Below are 19,558 nucleotides of genomic sequence, written 5' to 3'. Positions count from 1 at the left end.
AATGCAAACAGGAAATGTCTCCTTAAATCAGGGGTCCCCGTCCAGGATGCAGATTACGATTACGCAATTTTAGAGACTAGATTCCTAACCCAGAGCCTCGAAAGTCTGAATGTCCACGGGTTTGTTTTTTTTTATTTGCAACTCTGTCCAGTTCCATCTGGAAGACGCCATCGCCAATCATCCGAGAGGCGCGCTGTCACAAATTGAGCCTCGGCACGCCTCGTAGTCAGGTGATCGGAGCCGGAAGAATTCACGGCCGAACAGATAGACTTCGGGGAAGCCTCCGGTTGCCGGGCGCCGCGATGGCTGCGGAGCCTTGGTGAGTGACGGAAGGCGCGGAGAGTCATTTGGACTGGTGGCGAATCCCAGCAGGCACATTAAACAAAGTCGGAGAGACAAACGGCTCGAGGCTGAGGGCAGCTCATGGAGGATGGCACCCCCACCTCTCGCTGCTCCGCCTCTTCAGCATTGCGCATGCTCCCTGACTCTCCCTTTGCCGCTGAAAGTGCCTGGCGAGCGGGGCGGGCAGATAAAGTGCACACTTTTCCCGGAAAGCGGGGCTCTCAATCTTTGCAACTTTAAGAGGGATGGACTCCAACTCCCAGAACTCCCAGCCAGTAGAAGTGCGTCCCTTTAAAAGAGGACGAGGTCGAACAACATTGCTATAAAACAGGAGTCCCCTTCCATCCTCCACCTCCCTATTCTGCTCTTCTCCTTTGGTTTAAAAAATGGGAGAATTTCTACAGGCAGGGAAATTATATCTCCTGTATCATTTTGGTGTAGTAGCGGGAGAGAAGAGCTGCTTAGTGTCTATGGAGATTCTCAGTCATTCAGATCATGGTTATCCCAAAGGTGCTTTTTTCAAGAGGCAACTTGGACTTTCTGGTTTTTCTTTGAAGACATTTCGCTGCTCATCCAAGAAGCTTCTTCATGTTACTTCCTGAGTCAGAGCTGAAGAAGTTTCTTCGATGAGAAGCGAAACATCTTCAAAGAAAAACCAGAAAGTCCAGTTGCCTCTTGAAAAAAGCACCTTTGGGAAGATCTGCATAGATGCAAAGTTTTCCAGCCAGGGATTTCAATGATGTAGAATTTTTACAGTTGGGCACTTTCCCTAAAACTATAGGTATCCCTTTGGCAAGTTTGGTGTAACTGCTCGGTACACACTTATCTTCGCTGATTGGTTTTGAAAACAAAGTGGGGTCAAGCCTTTGGATGAGTGACCATCAGGAAACCCCAAAAATGTAGGCTAGAATGAATGCTTGCCAAAAAAGAAGAAGAAATTAAACATTCTCACTTTGAGGACAAAAATTGGGTGTGGTAGCATGTTTTTAAACTAATGGTTTTTGTTAAATTCTATATATGTTTATGCCTTTTATAAAAATGGCTAGTTTAACAGGGTACAGCTAGACTAGCGATATCACCGGTCACACAATTTTCTTCCTGCAATATCTGTTTTAGAATGAAATTGTGTATGGACCGTTTTCTGTGATACATTAGGATATGATGAAATCATTTAAGCATCTAAAATATGTCTGATCTATGTTATGTTTGAATTAGAATCTTCAACATTTATTTTCTATAACATACTCTTTTTTAGTATAGGTAGTCCTCACCTTACAGCAATTCATCTAGTGACCGTTCAAAGTTACCACATCAGTGGGGAAAAAAAATGACATGCTTTACATTTGGATGCTGGACAACTTACTCACATGATGGTTGCAGTGTCCTGGAGTCATGTGATTGACAAGCAAAGTCAATGAGGAAACCAGAGTCACTTAACGACCGTCTTACTAATTTAAAATCTACAGTGATTCGCTTAACAAATGTAGAGAGAACAGTTGTAAAATGGGTCAAACTCACTTAACAAATTTCTCATTTAGCAACATAAATTTTGTGCTCAATTGTGGTTGTAAGTTGAGGACTATCTGTACTTTCAACCTATGCAGATTTGAAATTGAAATTTTGAAGATCTTGAAAAAAATCTTTTATGATGTTTTGGCCATTTTTCACAAAACATATTTCTAAACTATAGATTGTATAAAGTAACCCAGCTGGTCTATTTAAAGCTCTAGTTTCTAAGTTAATATAACATACAGAATTACAGTGTTCAGTAATGTATTCTGTAAACCATATTATGGTGCAACGTGATTATTAATCCTCCAGACTTTGGGAAATGTTAAGGGAACAGATATGTCAAAAGTAGATTTATTTAGGGCAGTGATGGCAAACCTTTTCGTAAACGGGTGCCAAAATTGTGCATGTGCACATGATAGCGCACGTGTGCATGTACCACAATGCAATGCACCCCACCCACCTGTACATGCACGCGTGACCCCCTGCACATACACACACACCCGCTCTGTGCATGTGAGCACAAACACCCTCTCCTGCGTGTTTCCAAACTTCCGGTTGGTCCATTGGGCCCGTTTTTTGTCCTCCCAAGGCTCCGGAGGCTTTCTTGAAGCCTGGGTTGGGCAAAAACGGCTTCCCCCAGCCTCGCAGAGGCCCTCTGGAAGCCAGAAACGGATCGTTTCCAAACTTCCGGTTGGCCCATTGGGCCCATTTTTCACCCTCCCCAGGCTTCGGAGGCTTTCCTAAAGTCTGGGGAGGGCAAAAATGGCCTCTCCTGGCCCTCTGGAAGGCTGAAAATCAGCTGGCCAGCACATGCATGTGCGTTAGAGCTGACAGGTTGTGTGCTAACAGACATGGCTCCGCATGCCACCTGTGGCACATGTGCCATAGGTTCGCTATCACAGATTTAGGGCGACATGGTCATCAATATGCCTTATGAAACAATCCACAATAAGAATCTCATGCCTGTTATCAAGCATGGAGTTCATAATATCATGGTTAAGAGTTGCTGTCTCATCACTTGGATGTTGCTGCTGGAAAAAAAATACTTTGTGTCATATCAGATAATTCTACAGGGTATATCAGGCAATTTAACATGAAATTTAAGCATGAATGGTCGTGAATCAAGGCAGAGACAACACCACCACCACCCCATACAGATAGTCTGCAAAATAATGGATGATGAACAATAAATTAAATTGTTTGGAATGGCCACATTAAAGTCCAGGATTATTCAAATGTGGGTAGAATGTAAAAGAGAAGTTCATACAAGAAAACCTGATTATTAAATTCGTATGCTGCCATCTCACTGTGAATAAACCCCGTGAAGAGAAAAAATTCAAAAAGATTCACCATGGAGGTGAATACAGGAGAAAGAGATGACTAATTACAGGAAGTGTTTTATTGCAATTATTTCCGTGAAAGGTGATATGGTGGCTTAGTAAATTAAAGGAAGACATCACTTTTTCATTCTGGGACCTCCTAGGGTGGTCTTAATAGGATGGAGGGAATGGAAGACCAGTTCATCCTTCATAGCTTTGGGCATACCTGCCATACTTATATCAATGTATAATGCCACACAATGGGCATATGTGTATTAGGACAATCACATGTATGAACAATTACTTTACATTAGGACAATTATCTTAGGAACAGTTTTTATATAGACAGTAGTAGCCTTGGCAATCCTCCATTATAGATGTTTTAAAAGTAAATTCATATGTTAACAATATAAATCAAACTTCTCATTCTGTACTCATTTGGCAGGATACACACACACACACACTTTCCTGTAGTTCACAATGGTTGAAATCTTTAATTTTAGTAGATTATTTGCTACAATGGCTGCTTGGAATGAAGGTCTAAACAGGAAGGAATGGAAGAAAGCTTCTTTTGAGGAAACGGAAGCATGTAATAAAAGCTGTCCTAGGAATAAGGAGATTTTATTGTTGTTTAATATTGTCACTGTTTTTTTAAAGGTTGTTGTTGTACGATTCTGCTTGCCATATTGCACAAGAGATCGCTGAAAAAATTCAAGAACGTAACAGATACCAGAGGAATGGTGAAAGTGCCACTAAGGTATTGCCTGCCTCAAAGCAGCCCATCTTCTTGGCTTTAGATTTTGCTATAATTTTGAGTATCAACATTAAGTAAATGCATTGTGATTGCAATATATTCTTTGTGATTGATGTTAGAGCTCCCTTTCTGTGGTAAAATCTTCCCATGACAAGTTTCCAAAAGGATGTTCATTACAGTTCCTATGTCCGTATGCAGCAAAGATTACACAAGGAAATCATGAACTTGGAACCTTAAAGAAACTGACTTTTTTAAAAAAATGTTGACCCTGTTAACTACTTCTAACAATGAGTGCAATAAGTATTAAAAATGCTCTTTCTAAAATGTTTTAGGAATATTTATGAACTGTTGATATTATAGCTTTACAGCCAAAAAAAAATCCACATTTTTTTGCAGGACAACATTTGGGAAGTGAATCTTCACTATTAACCTTGAAACAGTCCTACACATCTAATTAATAATAATAATAATTAGGAACATTAATTTCTGATTGTTAAAGCAGAATCCAGATTCACACAGAAAAGCATACAGTCTATTTCTATTTCACATTTAAGCTTTTGTGAGAAATCATTGCTTTAGGAAATAAGTGTGTAGCAATCTTTAGATCCCAACTCTAGATTTCTAGATACCACTTTTAAAAGTATATGTAAAGATCTAATACTTTCAGGATAATTTGATGATTTCTTGATCATCTCCTTTCCTCCATTGGGACTACAACATTCTGACTGGGTTTACTTTTATAAAAAAGGAATGTGCAATTAGAGCAAGTACTAGTGTGGTTGCGTATGTCTACAGTCAGGATCAACAAATGTTTTGCACAACTGACAAATGTGTTTGTCATAGACTTGGAGGTACTGCCTCAGTGTGATTGGAGAGCCAGAATTTGAATCCAGTATAAACAGACCTGAAACCATGACTATATATATTGCCATAACAGTTCATGTTATGTGTTGATATTGAGAAATGCTCAGATCAGTCATGCTTTTTAGTAAAAATGCCCTTCCGCTCTACTAACCAAGCAGGGTAAATGTCAATAGTATATTGTTTTTCCTGAGATTTTGCCACTTCTGTTTAAAAAAATAATTTGGAAAAAATGGAATTGAAATTAAAAGACAAAGAAGGGAGATAGCAAAATACATGTGCTTTTCTACCACTTGTTCCCTCTTTTCCTACTCTTTTGGTTGACTGATGACTACCTTTCTATGGAAATGTGAAAAATAACCCCTCACAACTGAACACATTATAATGAAAACATTAAAAAAGGAACCGGGTTTACATAACATATCAGTTTAAAATATGGTTGTCTAGTTTGTATTGTATGAAGCCAACAATCCTGTAGTTGAAATTGCTCTTGTATTGAGTGGTTTCTGCTTTTTAGAAGAATGTGGGCTCTGTTTCCCTTTTAACTTCTAGCTGCTCTGTCATAATATACAAATTTGCTTTCATAAGCAAACTTATTTGGACAAAAATCCAAGTAAGCATGTTTAGTGTAGACTGATAATGAGTCTGCCATAGCCCCTTTTAGATAAATGTGGCCAAAACAGGACTGTTGTTTTGCATGTCAAGAGACTGGAGGGCCATGGGAGTGCTGATTCACAATGAGTTATAGCCTGGGAAAGGTCTTGTGAGTGGATGGCATTGCTTCATTATCTTAGATTATAGTGACATGAGATTCTAGTAATTCCTGGACATTAACTGTGTTAACTGTCAGTCTTTACCATCTTTGTGCAATTTGCTGCCCTTTGACTCTCAGCGGATCTCAGCAAGGAAGCTGCTCTGCTACATTCAGAACCCTGACCTAGAATGAAGTAACTGAAAGATGTTTTAGAAGCAGTTTCCCCCTCAATGCACAAGGCATCATAGGTGAGGACTAGCCCTCATCTAATCATGCTGTATTCCTGAGAAGATCAATTTCTGTAGTTAAGCTTTCTTCATTCTGTGAAGAAAACTTTAGAGACTTTTTAAAAAAACTCTCTTGAGAATTTTCGGCTTATTGCTAGTCCTTAAAATAGTATTTTGGACTTTTCCAAATCCACAGAGCATAGTTGTCATTTTCATGTGGGTATTACACACACAATCATTGTCACTGAAAAGGAAAAGCTGTATCAAAGTTAAAAATCAGGAACAGCTGAAGAACATGAGATACAATAGCGTAGAGACAGTGTAGTTTAATATTAGATGTCCTGATAATTTTATAAAGAATTTGATTTGTATTCCTTATTCTTTCCTTTGGATATTATTCTGTCTTGAAACAGATAAGCCTCACTGTGTTTTATCTTTCTCTCTCTCTCTCTAGGTCAGTGTTGCAGTCAGGCCTTTATTGCAAAATCTTGAAGAAAAAACCAATCGTTTGAAAGACCTGTTGTTTCACTCTGTATCAACACGTCAGATGTATCCATGTAAACAGTTGTAACTGGGAGGTTAATATAACAATTATGATTCATTTTATTTTGGAAAACACCTAGCTGATTTACACATGTGTTTTTAAAAAACCCTCAATTTGGGGAAAACCCAAATGTAGAAAGTATTCTGACCTTCTATCTTTATTTGATTTACTTTTCATTTCCTGTTCAGAGCTTCTTTTGAAAATACCTGCAGAGCTGCACTCCAAAGTATATCAATTTTTATGGTAACATTTTAATAATGTGAAATGGTTACCCTAAGCTTTTGCAAAACGTAAGGTGCTATTTTGTCTCTGTGAATCTTTCCCAAATTCAAAAATGGTTCTGCCCAATTTGGGTAGATTCTGAGGGCTGCAAAAACAATGTTGGGACTTTTATAATCGTGCAATCCTTCCTGATATAAATGGAGTGTAATTACATGATATATTGACATCCTCTTTGGTAATAGTGTTTGTGAATCAGAAATTCTGCAAAGAATTTCATGGCATCTGCTATCATGGTTTATTTTTTAAATACGTGTGTTCATTTTATAATCTGTCCTAAGTACTGGATTGACAATGGACTTCTTTCACCTTTACAGCCCTTTTCCGTTTGCATATTATTTTATGGTTCTTATTTTATAAGTGTCATAAAAGTATCACACTTTATAAAAACAGAATTACTATTGCAAAAGAGATGTCTTGTGATGTTTGTCAGAAACTTAGATTTTACTTGAGTTTCCTTAGTCAGGATATAATACTATGTTTGCTAATAGATGAGTACATGTGTGCCATTCTTTAGCTATTTTATTCATTTTTATCCAACAATGATCCTTAATCCAGTTCTTGCAGAACCCATATAGAAGCGGAAAGACGGCAAATTTTAGTAGATGAACTTTTCACAGCACACAGAAAACTCCAAGCATCTTTCCAAAATGAAAATGCAGAACCTGATGTAATAAGGTATAGTATGGCACATGAGCAGCAAATTCAGTGGCATAGTCTTGAAAACATCTCTGAAGAACCTGTGTTCCTCTGCTTAATTTACAGGAATTTTAAGTGCATTCAGATATGAGAGGACTGATTTGATGTTTGTCTGATTGAAGCAGATAGCTGCTTCCTTCTGTACCAAACATTCTTCAGTGTTGACTACTAACATGGTGATGGCACTAGCTCTATTTTTAAAGTACTTAGGAAGACAAAGACTAGAAGAGTAATCTGTTCAGGAAACTAGGTCTACAAGTAGTCCACACTTAATGACATTTGGGACCAGAATCTCATTGAGGAAGCAAGATATGACATGGCTGTTTTGCTCAACAACTGTAATCAGGGCAGTTGCCCTTGCAGTCATTAAGGTATCTCACCAATTATGGAGTGGAGGGGACCCCAATTAAGATGCATGGGAGTGCCTCAGGGAAGTGGGGGAACACTTTGGAGGTTCAGTGTAGGCCATGCATGAAATAGCCACACATATCCACGAAGGGCTGAATACTCACAAATTCTCCCACAGTGCACATAGAATGACTGTTCAGGTAAGTCTGTCTCCACAGTGCACAAAGCAGCTGCCTGGTGGAAAGTTCCAAATACCCATTAGTCTCTATGGCACTGTGCAATGCACCTCCTCCCAACCAACAAACACATGGGAAGCCCCGTCCCAGCCACCTGTGTTGCCCTGCATTCGGCAGCTGATCTTCAGTGTCTTCACTGCTTATGAGATGCACGTAGCCTGACCCTTTATAAAAAAGAAGAAACAAAATTCTAAAGGCAGCTGCTCAGCTTCAGTCTCCTAAAATGCCTCTTTTTGCTGGGCATTTAAGGGCAGAGATGGAGGGGGGTTGCAGCTGCCTTGCAGTTGATTGTAAGTGAAGGCAGGCTACCAAATTTTTATCATGGGACTGTAAGGGCATTGCAACGGTGTAGTTACAACAAATTTCAGGAGGAGAACTCTGTTACAATTTGATCAGGAAAATCAGTGCAAGAATTGAGTTTTATACTGATAATATAGTATTGCAATACTTGATCACTATATTTTACTCTTCAGCTTATTATTACTAGCCACAATTGCATTCCTAGTACAGAATGCTTTACAGAGTGCTAAATTGCAAAAAAGACAGTGTTGGGATTTTGATCAGCTATCCTGTTTTCTAAAAGCTTGAAATTATTCACAGATATATAGTATGCACAGATATATAGTAATACTATACGCTAAATTTAAGCCATTTTAAGTAGAGAAACTGTATCCTGATTTGTCTTTGTTGCGGAGAGAAGTACTGTGGGGGATTATGTCATTAATTATTCTGTGGCCTTGATAACTAGTACAGCATCTTGTCAGTTCTTCTGACTTTCATTCTGATTGTTTCCTTCTTGTTGTTGCCCACTCTAATGACATCAGGTATTGAATCTATGTATATGAAACACTTGCTTGAGGTGGAAAAAAACCATTTGTGCAGTGTTAAACATCAGCTCTGATGAACTGCCAGTAGAGGGAGCATACCACTTTTGAGAAAATCATTCTACACCAAAAACGATCCATCTTTATGAATATTTATTCTTTCCAAAAATATTCTATGTATCATGTTTTTTTTCATTTTGAGTAAGCAGTGTTATGCAGAAAAGGAGTAAGCAATAGAAGACCAGACAAATCAAACATATGATTGGGGGGGGGGAGGAAAGAACTAAAACTGGTTTATCCCAATACCATCCTATCCTTGAAAACTATCTTGTTCCATGGCATTCTGCTATCACTTCCAACATTCCCTTTTATTCTTTAAACTTGTCACCGTTTTTTTAAAAGATCTCATAAATTACATTCAACCACAACCCTCTTCTCCTTCATTTCAATCCATTATTCTTTCTTCACATATTTGTTTTACAATTCCAACTTTCCTCAGTCACCATATATGACCAAATCCTTTCAGATTATTTTTTGCCATTCATTTATATGATTATGGACTAAATATCACTGTATTTAGTCCATATTCATATAGCACTCACACATCAAATTATATTTTCTATTTTACACATAAAAGTCCAAGAATTGCCTCTAAACAAGTGCAGGGACATACATCAAAAAATTAAATAACTAAATAAATGCATGAGCAAGCAAGCATTTTTAGTATCCTGTTGCCACTACATTTTATATTCTGACATACCCAACTTCCACTTGTATATCAAATGGGCAAAAGTATGCTTTTATACACAAATTTTGCTTCTTTCAACAAGTATTCCTTCTTTGAAACAGACCACATATTGCCCACTATGTTTTTATCAGTATTTGTATATATATGTTTTAAATTTCTTCACCCACTTTCCCATTAAGGACCTGTTGTACCAAAGTAGACAAATTAATACACTTACTTTAGTTTTTGCCATTTATATTTAACATAAGTTCCCTTCCCCACCAAACACAACTGCCTTTCTCTTTGCTACATTGATTTTAAAACTAATGTTCTTCATTGCATCATACAGACAATTTAATATTTTCTACAAATTATTTTAGTTTGCAGCTAGCAACATTGCATCATTTGCATTCAAAAGTAAACATACCGTATGTACTTTTCTACATAGAATGAAGAGGACATTACATATTCTCATCTTATTCTCTACTCCTTGCTGAATAATTTGATAAACATTCCACTTATAACCTTGTGCTTTATTTCCATCATATTTATCTCTTATAACATTCAATAACCAATCTTCAACTCCTTATTTCTACAAAATGGAAATTTCTAAATTTTCCACCTAAGCAAGCAACATGCAATAAACTTTTACATCCATATATGTGTGTGTGTGTGTGTGTGTGTGTGTGTGTGTGTGTATTTGTGCTGATAAATAATGTAACAAAGGCAACAGTAAAAATATTGGGTTTCTGTCGTGATGGACTCTTGTGACGAGCCGATTGACAGATAATGGAAGCAGTTAGCTTCCTCCCATAATTGGGGCATACCAGGGGTTGTGACACTAAATATATACCTTCCTGGCTTCAGCTGATAAGGAGGAGGACCTGTGGCTTAATGGCTAAGGCGTCTGCCTAAGATGTAATATAGCACAAGTTCGAATCCCAGTAAGGGTATGGCTAGCTGATGAGAGCTAAATAGCTTGAAATAGATCTATACTAGTCTCCCTTTATTTATTTATCAGCACAAATATAACACAAATATAATAAAGGCAACAGTAAAAATATTGGGTTTCTGTCGTGATGGACTCTTGTGACGAGCCGATTGACAGATAATGGAAGCAGTTAGCTTCCTCCCATAATTGGGGCATACCAGGGGTTGTGACACTAAATATATACCTTCCTGGCTTCAGCTGATAAGGAGGAGGACCTGTGGCTTAATGGCTAAGGCGTCTGCCTAAGATGTAATATAGCACAGGTTCGAATCCCAGTAAGGGTATGGCTAGCTGATGAGAGCTAAATAGCTTGAAATAGATCTATACTAGTCTCCCTTTATTTATTTATCAGCACAAATATAACACAAATATAATAAAGGCAACAGTAAAAATATTGGGTTTCTGTCGTGATGGACTCTTGTGACGAGCCGATTGACAGATAATGGAAGCAGTTAGCTTCCTCCCATAATTGGGGCATACCAGGGGTTGTGACTTTAAATATATATATATATATATATATATATATATATATATATATATATATATATATATATATGTGTGTGTGTGTGTGTGTGTGTGTGTGTGTGTGTGTGTGTGTGTGTGTGTGTGTGTGTGTGTGTGTGTGTGTGTGTGTGTGTGTGTGTGTGTATATTTGTTATGAACATTGGCTGCCTCATATGAAGCTAAATACATTTGCAAGATTTTGCTTATTGTCACATCTCTTACTGTTTCAGAGTTCTATATATGTGTGTGTGTGTGTGTGTGTGTGTGTGTGTGTGTGTGTATTTGTTATGAACATTGGCTGCCTCATATGAAGCTAAATACATTTGCAAGATTTTGCTTATTGTCACATCTCTTACTGTTTCAGAGTTCTATATATGTGTGTGTGTGTGTGTGTGTGTGTGTGTGTGTGTGTATTTGTTATGAACATTGGCTGCCTCATATGAAGCTAAATACATTTGCAAGATTTTGCTTATTGTCACATCTCTTACTGTTTCAGAGTTCTACCAAACCAGATCCAGTTAAAACTAATAGGCATGTGACTCTTTTTATGTTTCTTATCAGCAATTATCCATTGGGCACCGATGCGCACAAGCATTAAATAAGTTTAACAGCTTATTTCATACTTCAATATTTTTTCAGTTTTGCTATTTTTGTTACATTAGTTAAAATTAAGTTTTTTTCTGACTCTGTTTCAGAGGAACGTGAGGTTAGAAGAGATCACTTTGCTTGTTTGTTTTTGTTTTCACTATTACTATTTTGTAACTTCTTCCCTTAAATTGGCAGAAATGAAGGAGTGCTACAATGTATTCCCTAACCTGCTGTAATTCTATTTGTAACAAAAATTTTAAAGATGTAAAAGTAAATTCCATTTGCCAGTTCATAATTGTCTGAATAATAGTCTGGACTTTTTCATTTTGCACATTTAACTCATACAAATAATTAATGCATAGTGTTTTATAATGTTATATCCATGAAATGGGCAAATAAGTTAAGTATTGATTTATGTTACAATTTCCCCAAACATTTCAGTATACTTTTTCTCTTTTTTTCTTTCTTCTTTTCCAAATAAAACACCAATAATAGCACTACCAGTATTCATTAGAACCATATTCCTGGAAACCACCATTATTTATAGAGCCTCAATAGAGTTGTAGAGCTATTCCAGAACAAAATTGAATTACTAAAAATCTTTTGGTAAAAAGAATTTAGTCAGCTACAGGTGATATAATACAATATAATTTACATCTGTTATATTTTAATAGTAATTGAGTGTGGACAGAATAGATTCACATAGTATGTTGGAAAAACTTACTCCAACATTTGAGAAATTATGGTCTGTTGAAAGTAGGTAATCAGACTATATTCTGATAAAGCACCTCAGCAAATATTAAAATAGTAACTTGGAATGAGACATTGGAACTTTCTGTCATTTGTTATTCGTAGTCGGGGGTTTTCAAAATGCATAAATCACATTTCATAACATTTGTGTTGCATTTGTGCTGATAAACAAATAAAGGGAGACTAATATAGATCTATTTCAAGCTATTTAGCTCTCATCAGCTAGCCATACCCTTACTGGGATTTGAACCTGTGCTGTATTACATAGTAGGCAGTTGTGTTAGCCACTATTTATCAGCACAAATGCAACACAAATGTAACAAAGGCAACAGTAAAAATAATGGCTTTCTGTCTGGATGGTCTCCTGGGGTGAGTTGATAGACAGAGAAAGAAAGCAGTATGCTTCCTCCCATATTTGGGCATACCAGGGGTTGTGAGACAATACATACCTATTTCCCTGGCTTAGCTGATAAAGGAGGAGAGCTTGTGGCTTAGTAGATAACACAACTGCCTACTATGTAATACAGCACAGGTTCAAATCCCAGTAAGGGTATGGCTAGCTGATGAGAGCTAAATAGCTTGAAATAGATCTATACTAGTCTCCCTTCATTTAACATTTCCTTACCAGATCCTCACTGCCTTCAATAGTGACAGAATTTCTAATGTACTGCATTCACAGGAAAAGCTGAAATATATTCAGAGATGGATCTACGTTGAAAATAGCCCCTGTTGAACTACGTGGCACAGTCAAACATTAGGAAATGTTTTATGACATTATTATGTCAGAAATGTTTATATCATAAAATGTTTAATAAAATTTGCCAAATTTCTATTCCATGAGAGCCATAGGCCCCAGATTTTGGATACATTCTGTAAGTTGCACTGTTTTGTTCATTTAAAGGAAAGAAGAGTTTTAGTACTGTAGTAGGAAGATTCTGAAACTCTAATTATCTGCAGATCAGTGCTTAGATTTCCATGCATTGACCCTTTAGTTTCATCTGAGTTAGTAAAGGAACCAAAAGTAGTCTGGATTTTTAGCACAGCTATTATTCTAATCTGCTGCTAATGCTCTAGTATTTTTAAGTGTGACTAATTCTTTGTGGTACAAGCTTTCCAAAACAAAGAGTGAATCCTTCAGTAGGTACATATGAATAATTTATATCTGCATTCTACCCTATTCCAGATAACGGGTCCTCAACAGGCAGGTGGAAAGCACTACGGTAAATCTCGTGTTACTATGGCAATTGTGACCAGAATTTTGTTGCTAAGTGATGTGGTTGTAAAGTTGATATCAAGTGACAGCATTGCTTAATGACAGAATTCTGGTCCCCATGGTTATCATTAAGTGAGAATTGCAGTCCAGTCATTAAGTGAGGACCTCCTTACAACTTCCTGACGGCTTTGAACAAACAAATTCTATAGGAAAGCTGTTAGGGATTCACCAGTCCCAGCAGGCTGGAAGGCAGTGAAACGGCTATTACTGGCTTGGGAGGACACACAAATAGCCTGTATGGTTCAAGGGCTGTGGAGGTTGGGATGGCTGCTGCCAGAGATATGAGTGTCAGTGAGAGTTTGTGAGTAGCTAGCACAAAAGTAACTCAGCTGGGGATTGCACAAGGATGCACAGGTATCTATTGAGGTGGGGTGCAAGTACCGTATGTCAGGACCAGGGGTGATTGCTGCTGGATAGGGGAGAGTTTATAGGTGGCTTCAGTGGCTAGCAGGGGTGTAGGCTCTTTTCAAAGATTTTCAAAGATAGAATCAAGAAAGAAAATACTAGTACAGTATGAGACATAGAGGTGTATGAACTGTAACTGCAGCTTCATTTTACGCAATGAAGCTGCCTCATGCTAACAGGTGTATGTGTTCCTCAAGCTGATAGAAGTTTTTAAATATTATTCTCACTTATCATGGCTGTCAGGAAGGAAGCGTCAGTCTTATCCTATACGTACTTATTTGGAAGTAAATGTACAAAGCTAATGGAGATTATGCTTATTTGAGTATCACATGCATTGCATGTTTTCCATTTGAGTTTAAGACTTTATAGGAATTTAGGGTATTATTATTGTTGAAAATGATTTTTTTTCTTTCCATTTCCATTGCCTCGTGCTATCTTTGGATAGTGAGATTTTTAATGAGAATTTTTGTTAAGTCTGGAGACAAAATTGACAAAGATTCTTGAAATTAAATTAAATTTGTTTTCTATGTTTCTTTCTTTGCTTTTTTGTTGTTGTTGTTGTTACTGTAGTCCCTAACACTTTAAAGGAGCTATGGAAAAAGAGTGCCCAAAAGTGTTTTAAATATAAAAAAAATGAGACCTGTTACAGATGCTCCTTCTGAATTAAATACTAAATTGCTTTTCCCTTTGGGGTCACTTGATACCTGATTATTGTCAATGTTTTCACATGTGAGTGATATATTGCATAATTGGATCCCCCAAATAGATCTCCACTGTATAACTATGTTCTTTGCTCTGGTCTAAATATGAGACTAGCAGAATCAGAATCCTACCAGTGATAGGAGCGTTAATTTGTTTTTAAACAACCCATTTTTAGGTCTAGCCTAATGGCAGGTGGGGTCAGAAGAGAAATAACAAATCCATGGCTTGTGGAGGAGCCTGAGGAAACGAGAGGGCTTGACTTCCATGATATCCGGCAGCAACAACAGAGAATTATAGAAGGTAAATCCTTCCTTCCTTGTTTTATTTTGTCAACTTTTGTATAAGTTTTGCAGCTGATTCAAAAATCCTCCATTTTGTACCTTTGGAGAGGAGGTGTCTTTAAATTGTCCTTAAAATAAGTATATCATTTTTGTAGTATTTGTTTTGTCAAGCATTATCTTTAACTTTAACTTTAACTTTTAATAGATTTATATGCCGCCCAATCCCGTAGGACTCCGGGCGGCTTACAGAAAAAGTTAATATAAGAAGTTAAAATAAAGAACAATTTAAAAAGAAACAATTTAAAAACAATGCACCATACACTCAATCTGGGTGGGGCTGGACCTCATTCCTGAAGTCAACAGCCCCAGGCCTGCCGGAATAGCCAGATTTTAGTGGCTTTTCGGAAGGCTGGGAGAGTGGGGAGGGTCCGCATCTCTACGGGTAGGTCGTTCCACAGGGCCAGAGCAGCTACAGAGAAGGCCCTCCTCCGAGGAGCCACCAGCCGGCATTGTCCAGTCGACGGCACCCAGAGAAGGCCCAGTCTGTGAGTTCTTATCGGCCGTTGGGAGGTATGTGGCAGGAGGCGGTCTCCCAGATATCCAGGTCCTAGGCCATGTAGGACTTTAAAGGTGATGACTACCACCTTGAAGTGAGTGCAGAGACTGATCGGAAGCCAGTGTAGCTCGCAGAGGATAGGTGTAATATGGGTGTATCTAGGTACACCCATAATCGCTTGCGCGGCTGCGTTCTGGACTAACTGTAGTCTCTGAACACTTTTCAAGGGCAGCCCCATGTAAAGCGCATTACAGTAATCAAGCTTAGAGGTGACGAGGGCATGAGTGACCATTCGAAGTGCCTCCCAGTCCAGATAGGGCCGCAACTGGTGCACCAGGTGAACCTGGGCAAATGCCCCCCTGGTCACAGCTGAGAAGTGATGTTCTAATGTCAGCTGTGAATCCAGGAGGACACCCAAGTTGCGTACCCTCTCTGAGGGGTGTAGAATTTCACCTCCCAGGCTAAGAGATGGAATATCTGGATTATCCTTGGGAGGCAACATCAATAGCCACTCGGTCTTGTCTGGATTGAGTGCAAGCTTGTTCACTCCCATCCAGACCCTGACAGCCTCCAGGCGCTGGCACATCACTTCCACCACTTCACTGAGTTGGCACGGGGCGGACAGATACAATTGAGTATCGTCTGCGTACTGATGGTATTTGATCCCATGCCGGCGTATGATCTCACCCAGCGACTTCATGTAGATGATAAATAGGAAGGGGGACAGGACCGAGCCCTGCGGCACCCCATATTTAAGGGGCCTAGGGGTCGATCTCTGTTCTCCGACCAACACCGACTGCAACCTGTCCGAGAGGTAGCCGGAGAACCACATAAAATGGTGCCTCCCACCTCCCGCAACCGCCGCAGAAGGACACCATGGTCGATGGTATCGAAGGCCACTGAGAGGTCAAGAAGCACCAGGATAGAGGAATGTCCTCTATCTCTGGCCTGCCAGAGATCATTGATCAGCGCGACCAAAGCAGTTTCGGTGCCGTAACCGGCCTGAAACCCGACTTAAAAGGGTCTAGATAATATGTTTCATCCAAGGACTGTCGGAGTTGAACAACCTTCTCAACAACCTTCCCTACAAAAGGGAGGTTGGAGACTGGACGATAGTTGTTAAGGATAGCTGGGTCCAGAGAAGGCTTCTTAAGGAGGGGTCTCACCACCACATCCTTCAGTGGGTGCGGGAAAGATCCCTCCCGTAGAGAAGCGTTAAAAATCATCTGGAGCCAGCCTCGTATTACCTCCCTGCTGGTCGAGACCAGCCAGGAGGGACACGGGTCCAGTAGGCAGGTGGAGGCACTCACTGCTCCCATGGCCTTGTCCACTTCCTCAGGAGCAACAAGTTGAAATTTGCTCCACAAAGTCTGATCAAGGCCCTCCCCTGGCATCTCCGCAGGAACTGTCCAAGTGGAGTCCAGGTCCGTCCAAATCCGAGCGACTTTGTCCGACAGAAACTGAACAAATTCCTCGGCTCTACCCTGTAAGGGTTCTCCTGCATCCCTCCCTTTCAGGAGGGAGTGCGTTATCCTAAACAGGGCGGCCGGGCGAGATTCTGCGGACGCAATAAGAGCGGAAAAATGAGCACATTTTGCCGCCCGTATTGCCACTAAATAAGTCCTAATAAAGGCTCTTAGTTGTGTTCGGTCAGATTCGGAGTTACTAGCCCTCCAACGTCGCTCTAGGCGTCTCTTTTGGCGCTTCATCTCTCAGAGTTCCTCGGTGAACCAAGGAGCCCTCTTGGATCCACTGCCGCAGAGAGGCCGCAAAGGCGCAATCCAGTCCAGTGCCTCAGCTGCCGCTATATTCCAAGCCGCGACCAAGGACTCTGCCAGGTTGTGTGCAAGGGAGTCAGGTATCTCTCCAAGTGCCATCTGAAATCTCAAAGGATAGTTTCCGAAAGTCAAGCCTCAGTAGGAAGTGATCTGACCATGACAAGGGCGAGATCTCTATGCCCTTCAGTTCCAGATCACGTCTCCACTGCCCCAGAGAAACACAAGGTCGAGCGTGTGACCCACTGTATGAGTCGGACCCTGAATTACTTGGGTCAAGTCCATGGTTGTCATGGAAGCCATGAATTCCTGCGCTCCATCCGAGCGTTCGCCAAGAGATGGCAGGTTGAAATCCCCCAGTACTATCAGCCTGGGGAACTCAACCGCCAGTCCGGCTACTGACTCAAGGAGCGCAGGCAGGGCTGTTGTAACGCAGCTGGGAGGTAGGTACGTTAGAAACAAGCCCACTTGACCCCCTAGGTCCAACTTCACCAGAAGGGACTCACACCCGACAATCTCTGGAGCAGGGATCCCACGAGGAACTAATGACTCTCGGATGATGGCTGCTACTCCCCCACCCCTTAACTGGTGTTGTGGTTGATGGAGCACCTGAAACCCTTCTGGGCACATTTCTGAGAGGGGGACTCCTCCCTCGTGGCCCAGCCAGGTTTCAGTAATACATGCCAGGTCTGCCCCCTCGTCTAATATTAAGTCCCAGACAAGGGGAGCTTTATGAATCACAGACCTGGCATTTAGCAACAGCAACCTGAGACCAGGGCCCTGATATCTCTTGCCACCTGGTTCTTGAGTTGAGCTATCAGGGCCCAAAGGAGGGATCGCTGTGATGTAGCGAACCCTCCTTCCCCGGTAATGGCTAGCCTTGTAACCCCCGTCATACCTGCCTCTCCCAAACGTAACCGGGATGGTCCGGCCCACCCCCGTCACCGTAGACCCCTCCTCCCATCCCACGGCCCCCGTTCTCCCCGGCAGGCCATTCATGGCATTCACTCTGGGACAAGAGGCGGATCCGGGCCCCTATCCACTTCTGCTTCTGCACTCAGTGGAGGGGGCTCTGGGCCGCACTCTCAATCTCCATACACATACTGGCCAGATATTCTCCACATGCATACCCCACTAATATTAAAATACAATGATACAATAAAATACTAATAAAAAATGCATTAAATTAAAAGTGTGGGATCATTCAATCAAACACATACATACCACATACACTCCCCATACAAGAAAGAGTTGCGCAGCTGTTAGAAAATGTGTTATCTAAAATGTTGGTGCTTGATTTTTTTGTTCTGGCAATCAACTTAACAGCTTGTATTTATTCTAGTTTAGTAAGATTTGATTTTTCAATTTATTATCTGGCCATTAGCAGGTTTTCTTTCATTTTAACCTAGTGTTGGCCATTTCCTCAGCAATCTTTATGTATAAATCTAGGATTTATTAACTTAAATTTTATATTCATTGAGCTTTTTTTGCTTTCTTCTTTAGAACAAGATTCTGGTCTTGAGGCACTCTCTTCAATCTTATCTCGCCAAAAACAAATGGGACAGGAAATTGGAAATGAATTAGAGGAACAGAATGGTAAGGACATTCGGTCAAAGAATTTTTATAATTCGATGTATCTGTTAAATTCACTGTTATTTTTATAAAAATGAAAGCACTTTGTTTATTTTATATATCCAGCCTTTATTGTGTTTATAAATAACTCATATTCCCCTGAACATACCTAATACTCTGTCCTCTTCCTAATTTCCCCTCAAGAATAACCATGTGAGATGTGGGATTGAGAAACCTGGTCCAAAGCTGCCCAGCCAGCTTTCATGACTAAGCAGGGATCAGACTCAGTTTCCTGCTTTCTAACCTGGTGCCTTAAACTCTCTTAAACATCGATTATCATAACTATGTAATCATATTTTTCCAACCATAATGTGGGAAAGATCATATCAGATCTACAAGGAAATACAAATTTACAAAACAAAAGAAAAACAGGCTCTTTAAAACTTTTGTTTCCTATCTCTCTTTCATTCACATCCAATAGTTATAACAATCAAAGCTTACAGCAGTTAAAATGCAAATTATAAGATACAAAAATAAAAACAATATATTTAAACTTTAGGTAAAATTTAAAATCAGTGTAATTAAACCAGTTCAGATAACAAAAAAAAAATGTTGGAACAGTGGTGAGGTATTTTTTAACCATTTTACTGAATGCTGCGAGAGTTAAGTACCTCTTCTTGGAGAATGCCATCCAAGGTCTTGGAGCCACACAGAAGAAGATTCCCTCCTATGTTT

General features: G+C 39.7%; 1 protein-coding gene across 1 annotated transcript in view; it reads left to right on the top strand.

Moving 5' to 3' along the window:
- The first annotated feature begins 226 nt into the window (after positions 1-226).
- Positions 227-19,558, top strand: part of STX8 (syntaxin 8) — a 71,037-nt gene continuing 51,705 nt past the window's right edge. The window contains exons 1-6 of the mRNA XM_087709790.1: positions 227-319; positions 3,831-3,930; positions 6,224-6,318; positions 7,160-7,270; positions 14,815-14,939; positions 18,755-18,847. Coding sequence (XP_087565916.1) covers positions 303-319; positions 3,831-3,930; positions 6,224-6,318; positions 7,160-7,270; positions 14,815-14,939; positions 18,755-18,847 — 541 coding nt within the window. The 5' untranslated portion in view covers positions 227-302. The remainder of the gene's footprint in view (positions 320-3,830; positions 3,931-6,223; positions 6,319-7,159; positions 7,271-14,814; positions 14,940-18,754; positions 18,848-19,558) is intronic.

This window comes from Thamnophis sirtalis, unplaced genomic scaffold (assembly GCF_051295495.1).
Source record: "Thamnophis sirtalis isolate CommonGarterSnake01/CBP01778 unplaced genomic scaffold, rThaSir2_p1.2 scaffold_3, whole genome shotgun sequence".
Lineage (NCBI taxonomy): Eukaryota > Metazoa > Chordata > Lepidosauria > Squamata > Natricidae > Thamnophis > Thamnophis sirtalis.
Note: the sequence above shows the minus strand (reverse complement) of the source record. Positions and strands in the feature narration are given on the sequence as shown.